Raw genomic sequence first — 23,530 nt, 5'->3', positions numbered from 1 at the left:
GAGTAAATTTGTTCACCGTGTGGCTAGGCAGTGAAAGAAAGGAAGAAGCTGGAGCGCCACTATCCTCTTTGAGAACACATCTCCAATGGCCTAAAGATCTCCTGCTAGGACTTACCTCTTACAGGTTCCATCACCTCCCAATAGCATCAAGTTGGACCAAGCCTTTAACACATGGACCTCGGAGGAACATTCTGGTTCCAAACTATAGCATGAACTATGAAATTAAGTCAAGTAAAGGCTCATCATTGTGGGGAATGAAATAACTCTTTGGTGGGCTTGTTAGACAATGTTCCAGAATGGCACAGAAAAGGCATGCTTCCTCTTGTGTCCAAACAGATCCCATCAATTTTTGTCAGGTGATATCATTCTGCAAAACCCAACTCTCACTAATTTTAAAATTATATAAAGCCCCAATGAAAATGGCAACTTTTTTTTTTTTTAATTTTTTATTGTGGGTTGTTCAAAACATTACAAATTTCTTGACATATCATATTCCACACTTTGATTCAAGTGGGTTATGAACTCCCACCTTCACCCCATACACAGATTGCAGAATCACATCAGTTATACATCCATTGATTTACATATTGCCATACTAGTGTCTGTTGTGCTCCGCTGCCTTTCCCATCCTCCCCCCTCCCCCCTCCCCACCTCTCCCCTCCCCTCCCCTCCTCTCTCTCTACCCCCTCCACTGTATAACCCTGAGGGTCTCCTTCCATTTCCATGCAATTTCCCTTCTCTCTCCCTTTCCCTCCCACCTCTCATCCCTGTTAAATGTTAATCTTCTTCTCCTGATCTTCGTCCCTACTCTGATCTTAGTTACTCTCCTTATATCAAAGAAGACATTTGGCATTTGTTTTTTAGGGATTGGCTAGCTTCACTTAGCATAATCTGCTCTAATGCCATCCATTTCCTTGTAAATTCTATGATTTTGTCATTTTTTAATGCAGAGTAATACTCCATTGTGTATAAATGCCACATTTTTTTTTATCCATTCGTCTATTGAAGGGCATCTAGGTTGGTTCCACAATCTTGCTATTGTGAACTGTGCTGCTATGAACATCGATGTAGCAGTGTCCCTGTAGCATGCTCTTTTTAGGTCTTTAGGGAATAGACCAAGAAGGGGAATAGCTGGGTCAAATGGTGGCTCCATTCCCAGCTTTCCAAGAAATCTCCATACTGCTTTCCAAATTGGCTGCACCAATCTGCAGTCCCACCAGCAGTGTACAAGTGTACCCTTTTCCCCACATCCTCGCCAGCACTTGTTGTTGTTTGACTTCATAATGGCTGCCAATCTTACTGGAGTGAGATGGTATCTTAGGGTGGTTTTGATTTGCATTTCTCTGACTGCTAGAGATGTTGAGCATTTTTTCATGTACTTGTTGATTGACTGTATGTCCTCCTCTGAGAAGTGTCTGTTCAGGTCCTTGGCCCATTTGTTGATTGGGTTGTTTGTTCTCTTATTGTCTAATTTTTTGAGTTCTTTGTATACTCTGGATATTAGGGCTCTATCTGAAGTGTGAGGAGTAAAGATTTGTTCCCAGGGTGTAGGCTCCCTATTTACCTCTCTTATTGTTTCTTTTGCTGAGAAAAAACTTTTTAGTTTGAGTAAGTCCCATTTGTTGATTCTAGTTATTAACTTTTGTGCTATGGGTGTCCTATTGAGGAATTTGGAGCCCGACCCCACAGTATGTAGATCGTAGCCAACTTTTTCTTCTATCAGACGGCGCGTCTCTGATTTGATATCAAGCTCCTTGATCCATTTTGAATTCACTTTTGTGCATGGCGAGAGAAAGGGATTCAGTTTCATTTTGTTGCATATGGATTTCCAGTTTTCCCAGCACCATTTGTTGAAGATGCTATCCTTCCTCCATTTGCATGCTTTTAGCCCCTTTATCAAATATAAGATAGTTGTAGTTTTGTGGATTGGTTTCTGTGTCCTCTATTCTGTACCATTGGTCCACCCGCCTGTTTTGGTACCAGTACCATGCTGTTTTTGTTACTATTGCTCTGTAGTATAGTTTGAAGTCTGGTATGGCTATACCGCCTGATTCACACTTCCTGCTTAGCATTGTTTTTGCTATTCTGGGTCTTTTATTTTTCCATATGAATTTCACGATTGCTTTCTCTATTTCTACAAGAAATGGAAAATGGCAACTTTTAATAGCCCTTAGCAATGAAAATATTGAGCAAAATTAGTGATGGAGCCACAGCCAGAAACTCCTATAACCTGGTAGTCTTTGGAGACGTTCTCTAAGGCATCCTTTGTCCTTCAGGATCATAGATCATTCTTCTCCACCTTAGAGAGTTCTTTCTCAGGCCACAATGAGTTTTCCAAGAACTCTCTCCATTCCTTTCCATAGGCCCCAGGACTTTATCTTTCCTCTTTTTATTTTTATAGTAGAAACTCTTAAGACTCTATTGGTCCCCTCCTCACTCCCCACTCCACATAGTTGCAGAGTGGGTCTAAATGTCTTTAGCTCTATTCCAGGGTCTCAGGAAATCTTGTTCTTTCTCAGTGTCTTTATAGAATTTTCAACATAATTCATAAATTTTTTGCAAAGAAATCAGCCATTTCTGTTAAATTGCAAATGTAATTTGGAGGAATATATTAAACTAGGTCAAAGACTTGGCCTGGTGTTTCTAATCCCTAAGGGACAACACTGCCCCAAGAAACAGGGCAAAAGTCTAAAATTTTTAGTGGTAGTGTGTGCTGGATAGTATGAGAACACTGGATGTTTAGGGGAAAATGGTCACTTTCGGAGGAAGGAGATGGTCACTGAGTGGGAGAAGGAGGGACAACTAAACCAAATTATCTTTTTTATAGTTTTGCTCAGGACTGACTCTTACTTTCTCATCAAATATTCTCCTGAAGGAACATTTGGTGGATACAAAGATGCAACACCCAGGTGCCCTTCAATGAAGGAGATGCTGCCCTCCTACTGGAAGTGTTATTAGTAAAGACCCTTCAGCTGTCTGCTCATCCTTTCAGGCATTTCCTGGATGAAGAGAGATACCTCAACCATGATCAAACCCCTTTCCAGAGATGCTCAGATTTGCTGATGATCATGTGGAGGTACAGAGGCCTGGCCATGTTGGCCTAATTCAGAGCAATTTTAAGGGCTTTAGCCAAAATTACATATATCATGCTTGTGACAAATAGCTGGACCTCTTTCTGACCCATCTTGCTCTCTTCCCCACTCCTCAACAGGTTTGGTCCCTAGGGTAGTCTTGTCCAGAATATTGAGTCTGCTTCCCATGAAATAAAATCCACAGTAGAGCTCAAGTATGAGGGAAAGAAATTATATTTGGAATTCATTTCTTCTAGAGGAAAGGTCAAAGCTTTTGACATTCCTTTAAGGTCCAGTGTAAAGGTAACTACCTCTTCAGAGGTGCTAAGTAGATAAATTATTCAATTAACTGTCATTGGCTTTGAGGGGAACTCTGTAGGTACATTTCAGAAAATTCCTTGTCCTTATTTTTTAATAAAGGCAACCAAATTAGTAGCTCAAGTACCTGTCAGGGACTGCTCAAAATTCTCTGCTCAAATTAGCAAGTAGTGTTAGCTGGTTCATTGTGATTCATTCTCTCTCTCTTTGAGACTGTACTTCAGATGAAAATAACATCAAGTCTTTTTGATTCATCTCTCTTCCTTACTTTCAAATGCTGAAGAATTGTCTGGGTTTAGGTGTTTCTGATTCATGTTACACCATCTTCTATAATAAAGGACAAGGATACAACTTCCTAGCCTATTTGTTTGATGAAGGGATCAATGATACTTGTGGTGGCGCCTGAGGGCTTAGACTGGCTCATCAGCCCTAGAGGTCTCAGCCTCTCTTGGCTACAATAGATTTCTCTTCAAGTGTGCTTGTTATCACTAGGGATGAAGCAGACATTATTGCATTTAGAAGACAGATTTTTTTTCCCCAGAAAGAAGTCCAAACAATGGACCTAGAGAAGGCTCTTCTTATTCCAGTTCTATATGTCAGAGTCAGACTGCCTGGGTGAATACACACAAAATCTTAGCACAGCCAAATAACACCAGGAACATACTTTGTAATACCAATAGATGCTTTTCCTCCTCCTATTTCCCTCTACTTTCTGACCCTCTTATCACCAGTACTTATACCTCTTTCCCATACCAATTTCTATTTGTTATTTTTGGTACACTGCTCCAGGAAAACAAGTCTACTACAAACACCTGAGGACAGAAATAATTTAGATTTAGGACAAATGTGTGAATTAATGTCTCCAAGATCAGAAAATGGTCTTTGGGCTAGGAAAGAAGAAGGAAAGCTTAGGTGTTGATCCCTTACCTCATGTCCTCAGCTTTGCAGTGGAAGGAGGTAAGTAATCCCTAGCATCACTAGACTGGTTTGAGGGGTCCATGAAGCAGTGGCAAGATGCAGCTAATGGTATGCCTGGGAAAGCAAGGATGTTTCTGCTGGCTCAGAGAGACTGAAAGGTTCTCTACGTGCCTGAGAAGAGCTCAAATGAGCTGACAGAGCCACAACAAAGGGGCCTTGCAAGTGGAAGCAAGGGATGATGTAGCAATCACTTGGACCATCAGCTGTAGAAAGATGGACATATCAGGTGATATCAGCAAGCCAGAAGACCAAATCCTTTCACTGCATCCATCCTAACCTAGCATTGGTCCACAGATTTGGACAAGTCTCTGATGAAAACTAGAGGATCTGAAAATCCTGAAAAAATCAGGCTTATATTAAAATCAAGGTAAGATACAGAACTATAACAACTTTTATACATAAACAATAAAAATTACTTATCAAGCAGAAAGCCCATCAGACTTTTGACCTTTCTATTTTTTTTTCCTCTCTCTCTCTGATCCATTTGAGCCAACTGAAAACATCAGCCTTAGACCTAATTTAAAGCTTCTTCTTCCTTCTCAGATCTGGCATGATTTTTGGCTTCAAATCCTGAAGTTGGGCAAGGGTCAGAGCCTGCGTTCTCCTCCTTCCTCTTCTACTACTCCTCCTGTTCCCCATTTGCTCTTGGCTCCTCTAAAAGCAGAGCGAAGTCTAGGTAAAATCTCTTTAATGGTGCTATTTGTGGTTCTTTCCTACTGGTTCATACTCTCTGGAACACTGACTGGATCTTTATGGACACTTTGTCAATTTTTCTATAAGCTCCTCTCCCATTCCCCTGCCTAGTACCTTCATCTGAATAGCACCCTAATAATGTGAGTTATGTGTTCTTTGGCTTATTTCTTGTAACTTATCCAGGGGTCTTCTATGATTTTAAAAGATAGGATTCCTCGCCCCAAAAGACGATCTTCCTGGAGTGGAGGGGTTTTGCTTCCCTTCCTGGCATCAATTTCACTACTGGGAATGCTATATATCTCGCTATACCAAATACTGTCTTATCTGCCAATCAGCCTCCTGCCTTTAGAATTCTCTAAGCAGGAAGCTGACATAATTCTCCATGTTTAGGTCTGCCTTCAAAGTTCAAGTTTTCCCAAGCATTCTTTATCAAATTGGACCTTAGGGCACTGAGGTGGGGTCATGAATTTATGCAGTTTTATAGGAATTTAATGCCAGTCTTCTTCTGGTAAGGAACACTTCCTCATCAGCTTAGCTGGATGAGGAAGGAAAGGGAAATATTAAGCTGACACCTGAAGACCCAGAAGAATCAATCCCCTCAATCAGTGAATTTCTGTCTTTCTTACTAGAGTGGGCTGGGCTGTGATGATGAGCATCCAAAGAAAAGTTTGGCACTTCTTACCAAACTTTGGAGACAGGGTGCTCTTGGAATGCCCTCCTTAGTATGTGGGGGTATTTGTACCCCGTTGTCCTCAGCTTTAGGGCTTTAGCCAAAGTTTTGAGTCAAATGGAAATATCCTATTCTACATCTGGTTATTCACATCAATTCAACATCACTCTGCTATATGAAGAAAAGTTTTTTTTTTTTATCTTTAATAACTACCATTTACCAAATGCTTATGAAATACATCAAGAGCTTTACATACTGAATGTATTAATTGTTTACAATACTCATGAGATGTGAGAAAAACTGTAACCCAGAGGTCACATATCTAGTGGCTGAATTAGAACTTGAATCTATATCTGTTTCCAAAACTCAGTCTGTACATATATAATGATATAGTTACTGTCTAGTGCAATTGTCCCCAACTTATGAGCTACAGAATTGGTGTGGAGTGTAGTTTCACAAGGGATTGAAATATCCTTATGCTCATCAACTATTGTGGATTCAATATATAATGTGTATACCACTATTTCTTATATCAATCCAGTTGAACACATAATGAGTTCTATTTTTTTGTGTCAGATAATGTTCAAGGTGTTAGGGATACAGCATATAAACCAAACTAAAATCCCTTTCTTCATGAAAATACAAATTCATTTAAATCATACTGAAATTATATTTATTGCATTATGCATTTTACCAGTTAAGTGAAACTAAATGTGTAACTCTTAGCAAGTGAAGGCTCAGGAAGAATTTAGCTATTTGAAATGAGTCTTCATATTTGGAATGCACTGATACTATTTAACTCTCCCATGGACAGGATCCACTAGATAAGGGAAGAGTTTGCAGTCCCGTTCTGTCTAGGACAATATCTGGGTCATAGAGAAAATATTGGGCAATCTCATTCGGCAATCCCATCGCATAACTTGATGCAAATTATAACTACTTCAGTAAACTAGAATAATAATTTTATTAATGATAATGATGAGGAATATCATGTGCAGACTACTTTATCTCTTATTTACCTTTTGACTCTGGGACTCTTGAGTTTCTTTCCAAAGCTCTTACAGAAGTTATTAAATTGGGCAAAATCACTTTTGACATCGAATTTCAGTCTTTAGGATCCCTAGGAAAGAGGCACTCATAAACTTAGTCATAATCAAAGGTGTATGATAGTTTGCTTAACCAAAGGATTTACATTAGAAGACACAGTCAGTAGGTTTTGGTCTTTCTCGTCGCGTTTTTCCTTTACTAGACTCTTGGGGGAGAATAGATTCACTATTACGGGGTGGGAGTGGGGGGATTCTTCCGGGTCCTTGCAAGGGTGGAAGGGGTTTCATCCTCTCTGGTCGCCAGAAGAGGGAAATGAAGGTGCAGAAGACTGGCCTAGGACCCGGCATTACTCTTTGCATTTCACTTGTTTCTTCACTCCTTGGGTCAGTCCCTCCGCCCTTGGGTTAGACTCCGGAAGTATTCCACAGCACTCCCAGCCCGCTCCCATTTTAAGCTTCCAAATCGGGATTTCAAACTACATTTCCCACAACGCCCCGCGCCAACCAGGCTCGCATAGGGTTTGCCCTAAGTTGCCGTTGTAGTTAAAGTTAACCAAATTCACTTTCAGGGAAGAGATAAATTATTATCTACACATTATATAGTGTGCTTTTTTTATTCTCCACGTACGACCCATTATATTCAGTGAAGAGCCCTCTGTTGAGAGAAATTCTTTCAGGCTATTGTTATAGCCACCCTCCTCTTCCTGCCTCGGCCCCTGTCAGGTCCCCGGGGGTCCTGGGAGTGTCATTGGGGGATGACCGCAGGCTTAGCCTCTGCAGCTGCCACCGCCACCATGGTCTCCGGCAGCAGCGGCCTAGCCGCCGCTCGCCAGCTGACGCGCGCCTTCCTGCGTGAGTCGGGCCGGGGCTCTGTCTTTCTGACCTCCGTGCTTCCTGGCCCCGCCGAACATAATGTCCAGGCTCAGGCCACGGCTGTCCCTCCGGGGCGGAACCTTGGCCTGGGCGAGGAAGCCACTGGGGGCCCGAACCTCATGTGGACCCTTTTAGGGTGGAGGGAGTTTTGCTGGATATGTGGGCCAGATGGCCACTTGGGTGGCTTAGTCAGGATTCGGGTCTAGGAGCTTAGTAGACCTGGGATCATGCTTTTGCCTCCAGGGTGACAAGTGGCGAGTTGGAGGTGGCGTCTAGACTGGCCCTATTTGGAGCTAAAGGTGGAGAGGTCTAGATAAACTCAGTTGGGAGAGTGAATGTCTGAATTTGAGAGGTAGGGGAAGAGTATGTCGGTAGGAAATTGGGGAATTGAAAAGAATTCGAATTGTTCGTTCTGTGGATTGTAGGGTCAGCGGAAAGGCGTTTTCTGCATCCTGAGGTAGCAGAGCCTGGGTTGGCAGGGATTTTAACCAACTTATTTGCGCTGTCTCCATCCGGCAGTGTGCACACTTCATTTCACTTCCTGAAAATTTATCACCCAAGGTTGCTAGTCTGAGTAATGCTGACTGTTGAAAATTCTTGTCAGGTTCAAAGTCTCTGTGTTTGGTGGATGGGTGATTGTAGAAAGAAACTTTAGAATCAGTCACATCAGGGTTTGGCTAGTCCCTTTACAGTCTGTGTTATGACTCTAGGTTTTTTTCTTAGTAGTTTTTTTCAACCAATGTTTCAAACCACGTGCCAATAATATCATATTTTAATGGATTTGAGGCATTGCCACTTATAAGGTTCACCATTATTTGGCCTACTATAAGCAGTGTAAACAATTGCTAATTGAAATTGTGAAGTGATTGCTTATCAGATACATCGTAACTTAAAAGATGTTAAAAAGTGGAAAAACTGTTTTAGAAATGATAATACATAGGATGATTTGTGTTCACTGCAGAATTTATATGAAGTACCTCATATAAACTAGACATTCAGTTAAAGTTTTTCCTTACTTTCTTGTTTCCACCTTCTAACTTAATTCTTTTCTTGAGAAGATTGTATTCTAAAAGTGTGCAATAATGAGTGTGTACTCAACAGCTACACTTAGTTACCAAAGTGCTTGAGGACAAAGGTCTGGCTAGATTACTTTGGCAGGTAGGAAAGAGTTGGTTTTATTTGGAAAAGTTTTATGGAATTCTTAGGAGGGTGTTTTAGGCAAAAGGAAAAACAAACAAAACAACAACAAACCAAAAAAGATGTACCCATTAATATCTCTGCTTAATAGAGTGTGAGCACCAAGAATGAGGTCAGATTGGATATAGGCCTAAATCAGCTTAATCTGCATTGGTTATGGGTTAGGATGTAGAAGGCCAGATGTGCAGCACAGCCACTGTGATAGGAAAACCGGGGAAGGAATTTGCCCACAGGATGTCTTTTTCTCCTGAGGTCTTGCTGGCCTGAGGGTCTGAAAGATCATACCCTTTAGTAGGTCTGTTGTCCTAACAGGAAAAAGAACATAGAGAAAAAAGAAAGTGTGTCTAAAAGATCTGGTTCCTCAACCCACCCTAGCAGCACTTAACAGTGAACTGAATTTTCTTCCTAAATCCTTATTGAGACCATCCCATCTAGCTTTCTGTTGTTGGAGTGCTTGAATCATCTAAATCATGGGATTAACCTGTTTTTAAGGCTCTGGGAGGTCTTAGATCTAAACCAAGATACCTCCTATATTAGAGGTGGGGTTACAAATGGCAGTGTTTCTTGTATAAAAACCTCTAAGTCAATATGCTATATTTCTAAGCCTATTTTCATTCCCACTGGGAAAATAGCCACAACATCACCTGGCAAACTTTTTTTTCCCCCTTTCATTTTTTTTTTTTTTTTTTTTTTTTAATGGTCATAAGTCTGAGGTTATAAGAACTAGAGATGCCAGGGAATTTTATTCCCTCTGCTCTCTTAAGTTTCAATTGGTGGCACATTACAGCTAAGGTCATACGTGTTGCAATATTGATTTTCGTTAAGAAAAAAAAAAGCAAGATGCCTTCCAGATCCCTGTTGGAGGGGCAAATTAGAATGTTTAGAAATTCCTGTACCAACTCCCCCGCCCACTTCAGTTTTATACCTTATGATAGAAAGGAAAGTTGAAGTGCGAAGAGAAAATAAGATGAAAGAGAAATATTCCTTCTATAAGAAAGCTTAAAAATTTTATAGTACTTTGAGGTTGAAATAGTGAAGTTTTTAAAAAGAAGTACAAAATCAGGTCTTTTTAAACATGTTAGGAGTTCCTGTAAATTGAGTCTTTTTAGAATAAATAGGAAATGAGAGCAATTATTTTTCAGTCTCAGAATTATATTTTAATGTCAGAAAGTGAATCTTAAAATTCAACTGGTCCCACACCTTTGTTTGGCAAATGAGGAAATAAATCCAGAAGGGTTCCTATGCAGTATCAGAAGGAGTACTAGAACTTGCAGTCTGTCCTTTCCACTTTTGTGGGCTGTGTGATAGTTTGAGCCTCCGTTTTTGAAGCTCTGATTTTTGGGGGGAGGGGGTATTCTCAGTGGTTTGTTGAAAAGGTCACAACCCTGCTCAAAGGTACCACTTAACTTTTCATGTGTTTGTCAAATTGTATAGGTCTGTTTTTTTGAATTGGGGGAGCATTTAAAAGTGTAGTTTAGAAAAGGAGGTACACACAGTAATGTTTCTGATTCTAGTATTTTTTCCCATTTTTCTCTATGAACCAAATCTTTTATTTCAGAAAGAAAAAAAAAAGATGCAAAAGTGTAATGTAGCCATGAAAAAGTGATTTGATTTTCCCATCTCAAACTTGTTTCATAGAGAATATTGAAAATCATCTTCTTAAGTACAAGGGAACAATTTTATTTCACCAGAGGATAGACATTTTGTTATCTTAGACCCACATTTTTTTCAATAATCGCTTTATTAGTACAGAAGAACCCTCAATAGAATTTACATAGTGAAAAAAGTTGTTTTTACCCCCAACATGAGAACAATTATTCTTTATACAGCAAAAGAGCAAGATGAAAATCCCTTCATGTTATAATTCAACTAATGTTCGTAGTTTTTATTGGAGCATTACAATTAAGACATTGAATTATAAACTTATGGTACATTTGGAAATTAAATTACAAAATAATAAAAATATTTTTAAGGTGTGATGTGCCAACAAATTTTAAATTTTTATCATTAAGATTTAAATTTCAGTTTCAGATTAGAAAAACAGTTTGGTTGATTTTGTAGTGTGTATAAAGGTTAAAAGGACAAGGGAAGAAGAACATGTCTGTAAATAAATTACTTCACAGAAAATTTTTTAAATCAAAAAAGATCATTAAGTTTTTTAGCAAATTAATGTTAAATCTGTTGGCACAACATAACATACAGAAAATACTTACATGATGAGTTCCTTTTTTTTTTTAAGCCATCAGCAGCTTTACTAACAGTAATACTTCTTTATATATATATTAAAGTAACAATGTGTTACGGTTTAGCAATTATATATATTAAAGATTTGAAAATTAATGTAGAGATCACCGCTTATTTGCACATTATAATTCCCACCCCCACCTCCCCTAGCTTATTAAGAAATCAAACAAGTACATTATTTGGATATTAATTTATCAATATTTAAACTATATGAATTATATGAATTCCTTTTGACTAATTCTTTTCTAAACACTAGGAGCATATAAAATACCATCTCTGCAAAAATGATCTCCAATCAAAATCTGTAAAAAAAACTTTTCAATATAATACATTATTTTTCCATGTTTAGTCAAAAGAAATATATTATATCATTTACAAAAATATTTAAATCAAAAAGTTAAGCCAATATGAACATTTGTCTTTAGAAAAGTAATCTTCACAGCAAACAAATCTACTGAAGCAGATATCTAATTTGGGGAATGTAATTCATACTGTAGTTCATATACTTATGTGCTGAAATAGAAATCTAACATTAAATATTGCCAGCAAAACAACTATACACTAAGAAAAAAAAAAATCACTGTTTTTATTTCTTGTGCTGATGAACCCTTACTCCTATCAAGAGATACCTTCCTAGGTCTCCAAATAGTGAACCACACAACTTCCCAGAAATAAAACTTTCCTAATTCGCATACCTCTTCCAAAGCTTATAGTTCAATATACACAAATTCCAAAATTTAACTAAAGAAACAAATTATAAACACATCATTAATACATATTTAAATATACTCTCAATATAGAAGTATTTTCTTTAATAAATCTTGGGTTGTCCTCTAGAAGTGACCTGTCTCATATAAAAAAGGCTGTGTTCCCTTGGTTTTGCTGGCAGAAGAGGTACTGCATGCATGACAGAATTTATCAAACATAATCAAATATTTCCCAAGTCTAAAGCAAAATTAAGTTATTGATGTTCTGAAGATTTCCCCAACTTCTCTTTTGATACAAATGTCAAAACTTTAAAATGGTGATTCATGTTCAGAAGAGATACAAAATATAAGAAACCTTTGAAAAGCCATTACCTCAAGATCCAGAGTCATCTGAATCACTATCATGGAGTAAAAGAAACTAACACCATAAAAAGTGTGAAAGGTTTTTCAATTCATTTTTAAGACTGTCAGTAGTTCAAAACCTCTATCATTTCTTTAACAAACTAACACTTCCAAATATGTAGAGACAGTAAGATCTGCCACATATAAATCTATAGATCCACATTTTTTTACGTTATTAAATTTCTGAAATTAGGATGTATCTTGTAATTAATGTTATCTTACCAATATTGGCAGTATTTTTCTTTTTTACTAGTACTGTTAATAGTGCTTTGTGAAAACCAGTGATGTTTTAGATTTGATGAAATATGGTATTTACAATCAATGAATATATAATTTTGTATTTGAATACTAGGTTGTTTGGATTTGGGGATAAGTGACAGCTAAATTATGCTGCTGTATTTTAGGATACTATACATGGGAACCACATGAGCCTGTAAATTACATATACATATTACATATGGTTAATGCTATGATTTATACACATTTGAGTGTATCCCCCAAGCATTCATGGGCCAAATGCTCATTCCCCAGTGTGGCCATGTTGAGAGGTGGTAGCACCTTTAAGAGGTTAGGGCTATTTGAAGGTAGCTAGGTCATTGGGGGCACCACCCTAAGAATAGATTAATGTTAGTCTCCTGGAGTGAGTTCTTGAGACAATGGATTATTATAAAGCAAAGCAACCCTGTGTGCTTAGCCCTTTCTGCATGGGGCTGTTTTCCTTCTTGCTTCTCTGCAATATTATGATGTAGCCAAGGGAGCCTTTACCAGAAGCATAACAAATGAGGAGTTTTAGAGTGGAGTTTTGGCCACTGTAAGCTAAGTAAGCCTCTTTTCTTTATAAATAGCTAGCCTCAGATATTTTATTATCAAGAAAATGGGCTGATACAGTTAATAAGTATACATTTGTTAAATTCATGAACATAAATAAATTAGTAACACAGACATAGTTTAAGTCGTGAGTTAGAGAAGGAGTATTTTCACTAACAGAATCTCAGGTTACCAGTTAGGAGCATGGTACTAGTCTATACAAGGCCATGGTATCTGTTTAGCCATAGATTGCAATATTAATCCCACCATACATCTTTTAAGTGGTTGCTATCTATGGGAAATAGGACTCATTTATGCCTAACTGATATAAATTCACCACCCCAGTTGAAAGCACATCTCTTGCAGGTTACTCAGTCCCTTTATTTCAGCATCTTTTTTGCAGGTTGTGTTTTTGTAATTTTGTATTTCTTTGTTAACATTTAGCTATTACACAGCAAGAAACTTCAGGATAGAGCCCTACCTAGTCTAATTTACTCATGAATCCCTAGCACATGGCAGATAGCCTGCCACCATGAACATTTCAAAACAGTTTTATCTGCTCATTTTTTATCAGTAAAAAATAATGATAATAAAATAAGCCATTAGTGATATAGCATTTAACTGTACTCTAGGTATTGTTTTACATGTTCTCTATATTAACTCATTTTAATTCTTACATTGGCCAATGTGGTATATATTATCATCCCCATTTTTAGCATGAGGCTGCACCTTAAAAATGTTTCCTAATTAAGAACTTACAAATATATTTGTGTGTGCTTCACATATTTATATTTATACATAAACATTTGTATATAGAGTGTATGTGAGGACATATTTAGAACATTTCTGTTTGGACTTATTTGATTTTAAAATATGAACTATATTTTTTCTCTTTTTAGGAAAAGATTTACCTTTGTGCTCATGTAGGATTTTGGGAGTGTACCAAGGCACTTTGATTCTCAATCTACAGGCATCATCTCATATTAAGATCACAGTCTTCTTGTGGGCAGCTGTTATTCCATTTACAGATGGGAAGACCAAGGCTAAGGGAGATCAAAAGATATGCCCTGGGTCACATTGCTGGTGAGCTGTAGAGCCTAAACGCAAGCCCTGGCCTGTCTGATTCCTGAGACAATGTTCTCAGCTGCTCCTGGGTCACATTACCAAGGTTAGGCTGACCAGTTTCTAAGAATTTGAAGAGAAGGTGATGCTAGTTTATCCTCTAGAGTTGACCCAGAATGTGGCAGCTATAGCCCTGACCATCAGAATATAACTGGTGGCCAAGTTCAGGCCTTGCCCTGATATTTAATTTAAAAATGCTTATTTTCTCATTATTAGTAAAATTAGACATCTCATCATATGTTGATAATACCATTTGTCATCAGTTATGTTTCTTGTTTATGGCCTTTATTGGTTTGTCTGCTAGTTTAGGGCAAGTATAATCTCTGATAGCACTGACTGGGTGGGCCCTAGTGTATAGATGTGTGGGGGCAGTCTCTTAGGCCATAAATACTATTGTGACCTAGGGTCAGGTGCTTGCTGTGCCCACTGTGCCAGTTCTTGACCCCCCCATGCCCTCCACCCCACACCCCTGACACTCGCTCCTCAACCCCTGCAGCGTAGTCTAGTCTAAGAATAAAGCTGTTACCTAGTAGTTCCGTGTGCACACAGAACACTCCTCTTCTGGATGGTAAGAGTGAAAGCTGGGTCTTTCTGTACCCTACAGGTGTGGGGACTCCAGGTACCTCTGCTGGAAGCACATATCAGTGTTCTTTTAGTTGTGGCACCTGAAGTCTGAAGATTTAGGAGGCATGAGGTAGCCATTTATAGTGATTCAAAGCAGAAAGCATTGGGTGGGTCCTGGAGAAAAATATGATAAGATATTTTTTGTTCTGGAGCTAGCTTTCTTGGGCTACTCAGCAGTAGATAGAAGGCTTGGCTACTTTGAAAGTAGCCCTTGAGTGGTGGGTTGGTGGTTCTAGTGGAGGTTTAGAGGGTAGCCCACAAATTTAAAGTAACGTGTGCCTTTTCCTACTGATTTTTGAAGTGGGAGGAGTTGTTGTAGTAAGTTTTCCTTGAGGTAGGGTGCTGAAAATTAAGTACTTTTTTTTTTCTTTTTAAACAAGTTTCTTCTTCTCTCATCTACTTTTCTATTTATTTTATTTTCCCTGTTTCTTCTATAGTGGGTTATTGAATCTTGCACCAGAAAAGATCAATTTAGGTGATTTTGGATTATATTTTAGACCAACTTTATTCTACACCTTTACATTTAATATATTGTTATTGGGGAATGAGCATTAGAGTAGTTCTTATTCATAGTTTGTGACAAAATTTGCTTCTTAGCTTACTTATTATTTATAGGTATTAGACTTTTAAAAGTTAGGTCTAGTGAGAGCTTGTGACTATTTTGTAAACATTATTAGTGGGGATAATAACTAGTTTCAGTCCCTGGGTTTAATTTGAGTCATTAGTCTTTGAACCTCAGTTTTCTTTCTAAGGAATGAAAATGAGAAACTTCATCTTTTCTTTTTTAATTTCTTTTTCAAGATTGTAGCTTTTTCTTGATAAAGAGAAGATCCTGGAGAATAGAGTAGGGCCTTTTTTGTTTGTTTTTATAATTTATTTATGTGGTCTGTGTGTCTCATTTTAAAAGTGACATTTAACTTTACCATAATGTACAGTACAGTACAGCTCTTGCATTAGAGATTCTGTGTGTATGTGTGACCAAGTTAAATTCATTGTTCAAAAGTTTGGAAAAATTCTAATATGTCATATTTTCTTTACTTCTCAGTGCAACAGAATGCAATTCGGCATTGTTCCTATACAGCTTCCCGGAAACATCTCTATATTGATAAAAATACGAAGGTCATTTGCCAGGGTTTCACTGGTAAGCAGGTATGTATGTGTAGATTTTTATTTAAAGTGTAGATTCAAAAATATAAAATAATTTTGCTACTTTCTACTTTATTTAAAATTGATTCACTCAACAAGTTTTTGTTTTGTGTGTGTGTGTGATGTTGTTTTTTTTTTTTTGTTTTTTTTTTTTTTTGTTATAAGGAATAGAACCTAGGAGCACTTTACCACTGAGCTATATCTCCAATTCTTTTATTTTGAGACAGGTCTCTCTAAGTTGCTGAGGTTAGCCTCAAACTTGTGATCCTCCTGCCTTAACCACCTGAGTTGCTGAAATTACAGTGTGCACTGGCTGCTATTTTCTACCTGTAATAATATATGATTGATGCAGAAAAATTTGTTGTGCAGAAATGGGATTGTATCTTAGGAAGAGGTGCCATAGTTATCCTGTAAGATGAAAATTGTGTTTAAACTTCCTTGAAAATGCATAGAAGTAGGCTATGTTGGAGACTCAACACCCTATTCCTCCAGTGTTGAGAGAGGTCACTGTAGATTGCTTGTGACTAGGTCTTAAACAAGATAAAGTAGATTACTTGTGTCTAGGTCTTTGTACACAGAAATATCCATTTTTAAACATGAAATCCACATTCAGTGTGAAGAAGTACATAAACCCAGGGAGCCTTTTAGAAACAGGCAGAGGAACCAGCACACTGACTTTTTCCCATGTTTTAATCTCTCTGGCACAAACTTTCATCAAAGAAGTCAGTAGGCAGAATTGCTTAAAGTATTTTAATTTGTTTGCCACTTATATTTAGACTCTCTCCCTCTTCCCTGCTCATATCATGAATTTAAATAAATCTGTGATGTGATTCTGTAATGAAATACAACATAAGAATCTCTTCTCCTTTCTTATGGTTCTACTCACCAAGAATTCCTTCTGTAAATAAGTTGGTCTGTGTTCTTCCAGATATTTTTCTTAAAAATACAAACATTTATACCTATATTATTTGTATTTTACAGAGTTTATATTACAGAACTGTGTATGGGTATAGCTGAATTCCAATTAAACTTAATTTGTAAAGCCAGATGGCAGGACAAATTCCACAGACCATAGTTTGTCAACCCTTATCTAGAGGGTGATATCTAAATAGCCAGACAGTTTCTGAGTATCACTTCTACATATACATTCTAAGGGAAGTAGATGCTCATGATTTGATTTTAATTTGTCATTCTCTTCTAAATTACATTCAGTCTATTTTTGCATATGTATCTTATCTTTCTCTCTATATATTATTAGCATATAATCAAATGCTTGATAAACACAAATTTCTCACTTAAGTTAATAATACATATTTTGTTTTTCTATTTGCTAAACTTTGTGTGATCTTATGCCATTTTGACCTCTGAGCTTTTTTGGTAAGAACATTTCCTATGATATAAGCACTATTTGGAAACATCTTTACTTTCTAAAGTAGGTAATGATTTACCTAAATATTTAAAACTAAGGTCATTTTCATTATCTTTCAGTTACCTGCAATCAGATGTTTCTCATTCACTTTCCTAGTTTGGGGTTTTTAAAGTGATTGAGAGCCTTAATTGCCAGTTAGATTTGTTGATTGAAATTCTATTATTATAGAGGTTATAATAAGGTGTGAAAGTTAGAGCTTACCTCCACTGGAAAAGGAAGTCTTCAATTCTCTTTAGTTCTTTCTTTAGTATATACATTGTTCTATATATGAAAGAGTATTGTTTTATGGAGTAGATTCTATAAATAAGTTGGCCTGTGCAGTGCACATTTCTAGTGGGTACCATCTGATTTCTCTAGCTTTTATGAGCAAAATAACTCCTATTCTTAACTGTACACTGGATGCTGTTAATGGAAAATTAAGGAAAGTACGTTACATATTAAATGGATATGCTCTCTGTTTAGCACCATTTTTAGGCCTAAAATTTTGATTAATTTGAATTTACCTAGTAGTGTAGTCTAGGACAGTGCTTCTCAAAACTATTTGAAGTAAAAGATTGGTTTAGGTGGTCGTTTTTAATTTCTATCTAATGTGGATCAGTACTTTTGTAAAAATATAGTAAGAGTTGCAGCAGTGTCACACTGCTATGTTTACAAACATTTTCTTTTTAAAAACATTTTTTTTAGTTGTTGATGTACCTTTATTTTATTTATTTATATGCAGTACTGAGAATTCAACCTAGTGCCTCATGCATACTAGGCAAGCACTCTACCACTGAGCCACAGCTCCAACCCTTAAAAACATTTTCTGTTTTACTTTTTTAAAAATTTTTTATTTATTTTTTTATTTTACACTGGGGATTGAATGCAGGGGCGCTTTACCACTGAGCTATATCCTCAATCCTTTTTTAATTTTTTTGTTTTGAAACAGTGTCTCACCAATTTGCTTAGAGTCTCACTAAGTTTCTGAGGCTGCCCTCTAACTTGGGATCCTCTTGCCTCAGCCTTTCTAGTTGCTGGGATTACAATTGTGCACCACCTTGCCTAGATTTTTATTATATTTTTAATTTTCTCTTTCCCTCCCTTCCTTCCTTGGATCATTTTCTTTTGTTTTGCTTTTGCTTCCTTGCATACTAGCAAGAGTCTGCACATCATACTTTGAATAGCATTGTTTTAAGAGAAAGAACACTGGCCTATTGTTCTAAGACTCTGTCACTTTGTTTAAGTTTTATTTCTTAAATAATTAAGAACTTGAATAGTTGGCTCAGCATTTTTAGGTCCCTGTAGAATGACCAGACAGACTCATTTAGTTTTCAATAACTATTTATTGAGTACCTGCTGTATGTAATTTAAGTGCCTTGTTTCAGTGAACAAAATAGAAATTTTTTTTTATGGAATTTAAGTTATAGTTGAGAGAAATTCATCAATGAAATCCATGAGTGAATTTGTGGTCTGTTAGAAAGTATTAATTGCTATGGACAAAACAAACCAGAGAAAGGAAAGTGTATGTGGAGTTGTGGTTGGAATGGGGGAGAAGGAGATTTTTACAGCAAGTGGTCAGGGGTAGCTTGATTTCAGGGATAGCAAGATCTAAAGGAGATGTAGAAGTGAACTGGTTGGATAGGTAAGGAAATGTATTCCATGGAGAGAGCATAGCAAGATCATTAGGCAGACATAGCCTGCCATGTGTAAGCTATAAGGGCAGTGTGGCTGAAGTAAGCAATGGGAGAACAGTAAATGAGGGCATTCAGATAAGAGGTTCTGTTGTGGGAGACAGGTTGTATATTAACTTGTAAACCAGTATAAGAGTTTGGCTTATACTATGAATGAAATGAGAAAAGACTGAAGGGTTTGAACAGAGGAGTGATATGGTCTTCCTTACATTTTAACAGGATCACTTTGGTTGCTATGAAGAACAGATTCATAGGGGACAAGGTAATGATCTGTTGAGTTAAGGTGATTTGAATTTACCTAGTAGTGTAGTCTAAGACAGTGCTTCTCAAAACTATCTGGAGTAAAAGATCGGTTTAGGTGGTCATTTTTAATTTCTGTCTAATGTGGATCAGTACTTTCGTAAAAATATAGTAAGAGTTGCAGCAGTGTCACACTGCTATGTTTACAAACATAGGTGGTAGCTAGCACTAGACGGGGGAGAAGTTGTTGATTATGTTTTGAAAATGGAACAGTAAGATTACTAATGTATATAATATGTGATATAAGAAAGAGAAGAATATAGGATAACTTTAGCAACTTTGGTCTGAACATTTGTATGGAGTGAAGTTGTTATTAACTGAGATGGGGTAGATTGAGAAGGGGAGTGATCAGGAACTCAGTTTGCTGCATGTTAAATTTGAGATGTGGAGATGTTAGGTTGGCAATTGACAATGTAAGTATGGAATTTAAGACAAAGGTCTTAGTTAGGTATATAAGGGTCGGGAGTGGTAGGAGTCACTATACATATGTTATTTATTTCCCTGATAAGAGATGATATCACCAAAGGCACACATTTAGATGAAAAAGAGAAGGCTAAGGAGAGAAAAAGAAAAGAAGAAAACCAGGGAAAGTGAGCCCCAGAAGTCAAGTGAAATGAATCTTGCAATCCCTGGAGCCATTTTTGTTGTTTCAACTGGACAGGTTTGCAGGGAGGGTATACTGGCACCCAATGGGAAAAGACTAGGAATGTTGGTAAATATCTTACAAAGTGCAGGATGATCTCCCATGACAAAGAATCATTATGTCCAAAATATCAATAATGCTGTAATTGGCAGCTCAAAAGACTAAATCAGCAGGATTGCAAGTTTAAAGTTAGCTCAACAACTTAGCGAGGCCCTAAGCATCTTAGCAAGACCCTATCTCAAATAAAAAATAAAAAGGACTGGAGATATGGCTTAGTGGTTAAGCGCTCCTAGGTTCAATCCCTGGTACAAAATACTGCTGCTACTACTACTAATGCTTTGGTTGAGGAGGGAAAGTGAATGGATAGGGAAATAAAGAATGATGGGTGGACACTGTTAAAGACTAACTGATTATTAACTTAAAGCGAGAAACTTGAGAATGGATTTGTTTTTTTTCTAACCATTGTTTGGTGGCACATGTGCAATCTTAGAGTAGATGGAAACTTGGATTTAACCAAGTTGTCATCTTGTCATATGTGTAATTTGAAGTGTGAGCGAGCCAGGGTTTTTATGTGAATGTACTGATCAACTATGGATTTTAAATTGGATAAAGAAGTATGTGAGGACATGAGTTGTTGAGGAACAATGAAAAGGAGATCATCTTTTAAGTAAATAACAGGTTGTTTGTGATGATCAGCCAAATTTGAAAACCGAATTTTAAAAAGACCGTTTTAATAGCTATTTTGGCTTCACTGACACCTGTTTTGCTCCGAAGTGCAAAGCTGGAATATGGATATGTGTTATTACCTGAGAATAGTTAACTTGTTTATTTTTCTTTTCCTAAGTTGCTAAGATTGCCTTTGCTTCTCTGTAGGCTTCCTGGTCTGCCTCTTCATGGATCTTTTGCTTTTTCTCCTCAGGGCACCTTTCATAGCCAGCAGGCATTGGACTATGGCACCAAACTTGTTGGAGGAACCACTCCAGGGAAAGGAGGGAAGACACATCTGGGCTTACCTGTCTTTAATACTGTGAAGGAGGTAATTAATGGTACATGAGTTTGGCAAGAAAAGAAAAGCAGGGGAATAGACAGAGATCTTAATTGTGTCCTTTTTGGGATGGTCATTTGCTATTTGAATACTCAGTAACATGAAGAAATTTGAATTGTGGTAAAAAACCAAGATGTCATTTTGGCTTATAGGCACTCATCATCTATTCAGGGAAAAAAGCATCGTGGCCTGGCTTCCATATGGCTTATTATTCTTTTCTTATTTTTCTTCTAGGATGATAGTAGTATAAATGTCAGCAGTACCTCTGGGTACCTCATGCACAATGCCCCAATTCAGGCCTCATCACAATCCCTGAGGAACTTGCAGTTTTCATCCCTGTTTTAAAGCCAAGGATGTTACTAATGTGAAGAGGCTAAGGGTCTTACAAGTAGTCTCACAGGCTCAGAGTAAAAGAAACTGAATTATAAAGTCAGATTGGCAAATCACAGGGTCCTACTTCTCTAAATCGCTGATTTCTTAGTAATGAATTAAATTAACCTTTAGGTCTTTGTTACAAAACTAATATGTGCTTATTATAAAGTGTAGATAAAGCTAACTTAATATTATAATGTTTTCCACAGTTCAGATTTTGCTGCTTTAGAGGACTAATTTAAGCTCAGTGTGTCTTCCAGTCTCTACTTTTATCTGAATTTATATAAAAATTACAGTTTTTTGAAAGAAACCATAGTACAAATTCTTGGGTTATTTAATAAAAATAATTATAGGGAATAACAATACTTAGGATTGGCATATAGATCAATCCTAACTGTATTCCTCTCCTCTTCTTAGCAAAATTTAAAGGTATATCTTAAGGTATTACTTTTTTTAAAGTACAAATTTACAGACCTAATCTCTTAGGTCTAAATACTGGCTGAATAGAGGATACTCTTAATCCTAAAATGCAAAAAAAAGCAAGTATCCTTCAAATTGAAATTTTTCGTTTTACTTTAAGCTAGAATATAGACTGTATTATGTGTATGTATTCAAGTGTGCTGTATTTAAATTTAAAAAAATAAAATAAAATATTAGAAATCATATTCTGTAGAGGAATTATTTAGATTTTTTTTCTTCAAATTTAAAAATTTTTTTCCTTTTAAATTCTATTGTGGCTGACTGTAACCTCAAAACAGAGAGAGGAGATGGTTTGTCAGAATTCTTTGAGACAGACTTTTCTTTTGTCATGGGCTTTTTTTAAAAAAAGAAAGTTTTGTTGCTAAGCAATTTATTTGTTATTCATAGTGACACAAGTAGATGTGGCATTTGGAATGTTCTGTAAATTCTTTGACAGATGTTGTTTATTTCTTACCTGTTCAGTTCTTAGAAAGAATTTTCTTCATGAGTAGGAATGATACTTTTCATCCAGTCTGATTTCCCATCACATAGTCCTTGTCACTGTCTAACTTCTGGCAGTATTTGTAACTCTTAAGAGTTGAGAACTATCATTTTTCAGTAAAGTTATGCCCATGATCTGACTTCTTTTTGGTTCCAACCTAGTTCATATTTCTTTACTTTTGAACCACTCACCCACTCCATCAACATCTTGAACAGAGTTTTTAAAAAATTATTTATAAAACTGGCATTATTTGTAGATGATCTATCAACATCCTTGGTAGTTTTTCTTCTGTCATAGTCAAGAAAGTCTTTATTAGGAATTTAGTAGAGAAAGCTCTTTGATATCTGGAAATGTGAGGAATTATTCGGGGATGATTCTTGAACATATTATCTTTTACTTCTGTCCCTTCTTCTAGTTGAACTGGTATGTTCTTTAGCTTAGTACTCATATACATCACATGGCACAGCCTTACAAAATTCTTTGATTTCCATTTTGATTCAGCAACAGTTTTATCATTTATGTGGAGATTCCTGCTATAATAGACCTGAGTGGATACTTTGGGATCAGGTATACTCAGGATTAAATCTTATCTCTGCTGCTTCCTTATGTGACCTTGAACAGTTCTTTAATGTATCTTGGCCTCAGCATCTATCTTGATTTCTAAAATGGTGATACTAAGATTCAGGATTGTGATGCAGTCCTGCTACTCTTAGAGGGAAATCTTCAACAGTCTCTATCTTCAGGGAGCTTCTATTATAGTAGAAGACTTAGCTGCACAGAGAAGTGGGTAGACAGATACCTTTGCATTGATATATGTAGATACTATGTAAAGACTGAATGTATAGACCAGGCTCATGTCCACAGAGAGAATAATGGTGGTCAAATTGGTGGCCTCCAAGTGCTTTGCATCATGAAAGGTGACAGTGTTAAAACTGAATGTGCATTTTTGTGTAATTGGTATATTTCTAATAAATATGCATTCATAGTAGAAAAGGTAAGAAAACTTCATTCTTTTTGTGAATATTTACTGAGCGTATATTTTTTTCTGCTTTTATTAGTTCACTACAGTTACACATAATGTTGAGGTTCATTTTGACATTCAAGCATGGACTATAATTTGCTTCAATTTAATCCCTAGTACTTCCCCTTTCCTTCTTCTCCTCACTTTCTTTCCTGTACTCTGCTGATCTTCCTTCTATTTATTTATAGTCT

At 36.9% G+C, this 23,530-nt stretch overlaps 1 protein-coding gene across 2 annotated transcripts in view; it reads left to right on the top strand.

Moving 5' to 3' along the window:
• The first annotated feature begins 7,508 nt into the window (after positions 1-7,508).
• Suclg1 (succinate-CoA ligase GDP/ADP-forming subunit alpha) overlaps positions 7,509-23,530 on the top strand; it is a 44,734-nt gene continuing 28,712 nt past the window's right edge. Inside the window, exons 1-3 of one of the 2 annotated variants that reach the window (XM_027943824.2) lie at positions 7,509-7,628; positions 15,798-15,901; positions 20,860-20,976. In XM_027943824.2, the coding sequence (XP_027799625.1) occupies positions 7,532-7,628; positions 15,798-15,901; positions 20,860-20,976 (318 nt within the window). In that variant the 5' untranslated portion in view covers positions 7,509-7,531. Of the gene's footprint in view, positions 7,629-14,019; positions 14,090-15,797; positions 15,902-20,859; positions 20,977-23,530 lie in introns of those variants that run through there. The other variant, XM_071601774.1, reaches the window with a different exon arrangement.

This window comes from Marmota flaviventris, chromosome 14 (genome assembly GCF_047511675.1).
Source record: "Marmota flaviventris isolate mMarFla1 chromosome 14, mMarFla1.hap1, whole genome shotgun sequence".
Classification (NCBI taxonomy): Eukaryota; Metazoa; Chordata; class Mammalia; order Rodentia; family Sciuridae; genus Marmota; species Marmota flaviventris.
The sequence above is the reverse complement of the archived record's forward strand: the minus strand, read 5'-3'. Positions and strand labels throughout refer to the sequence as shown.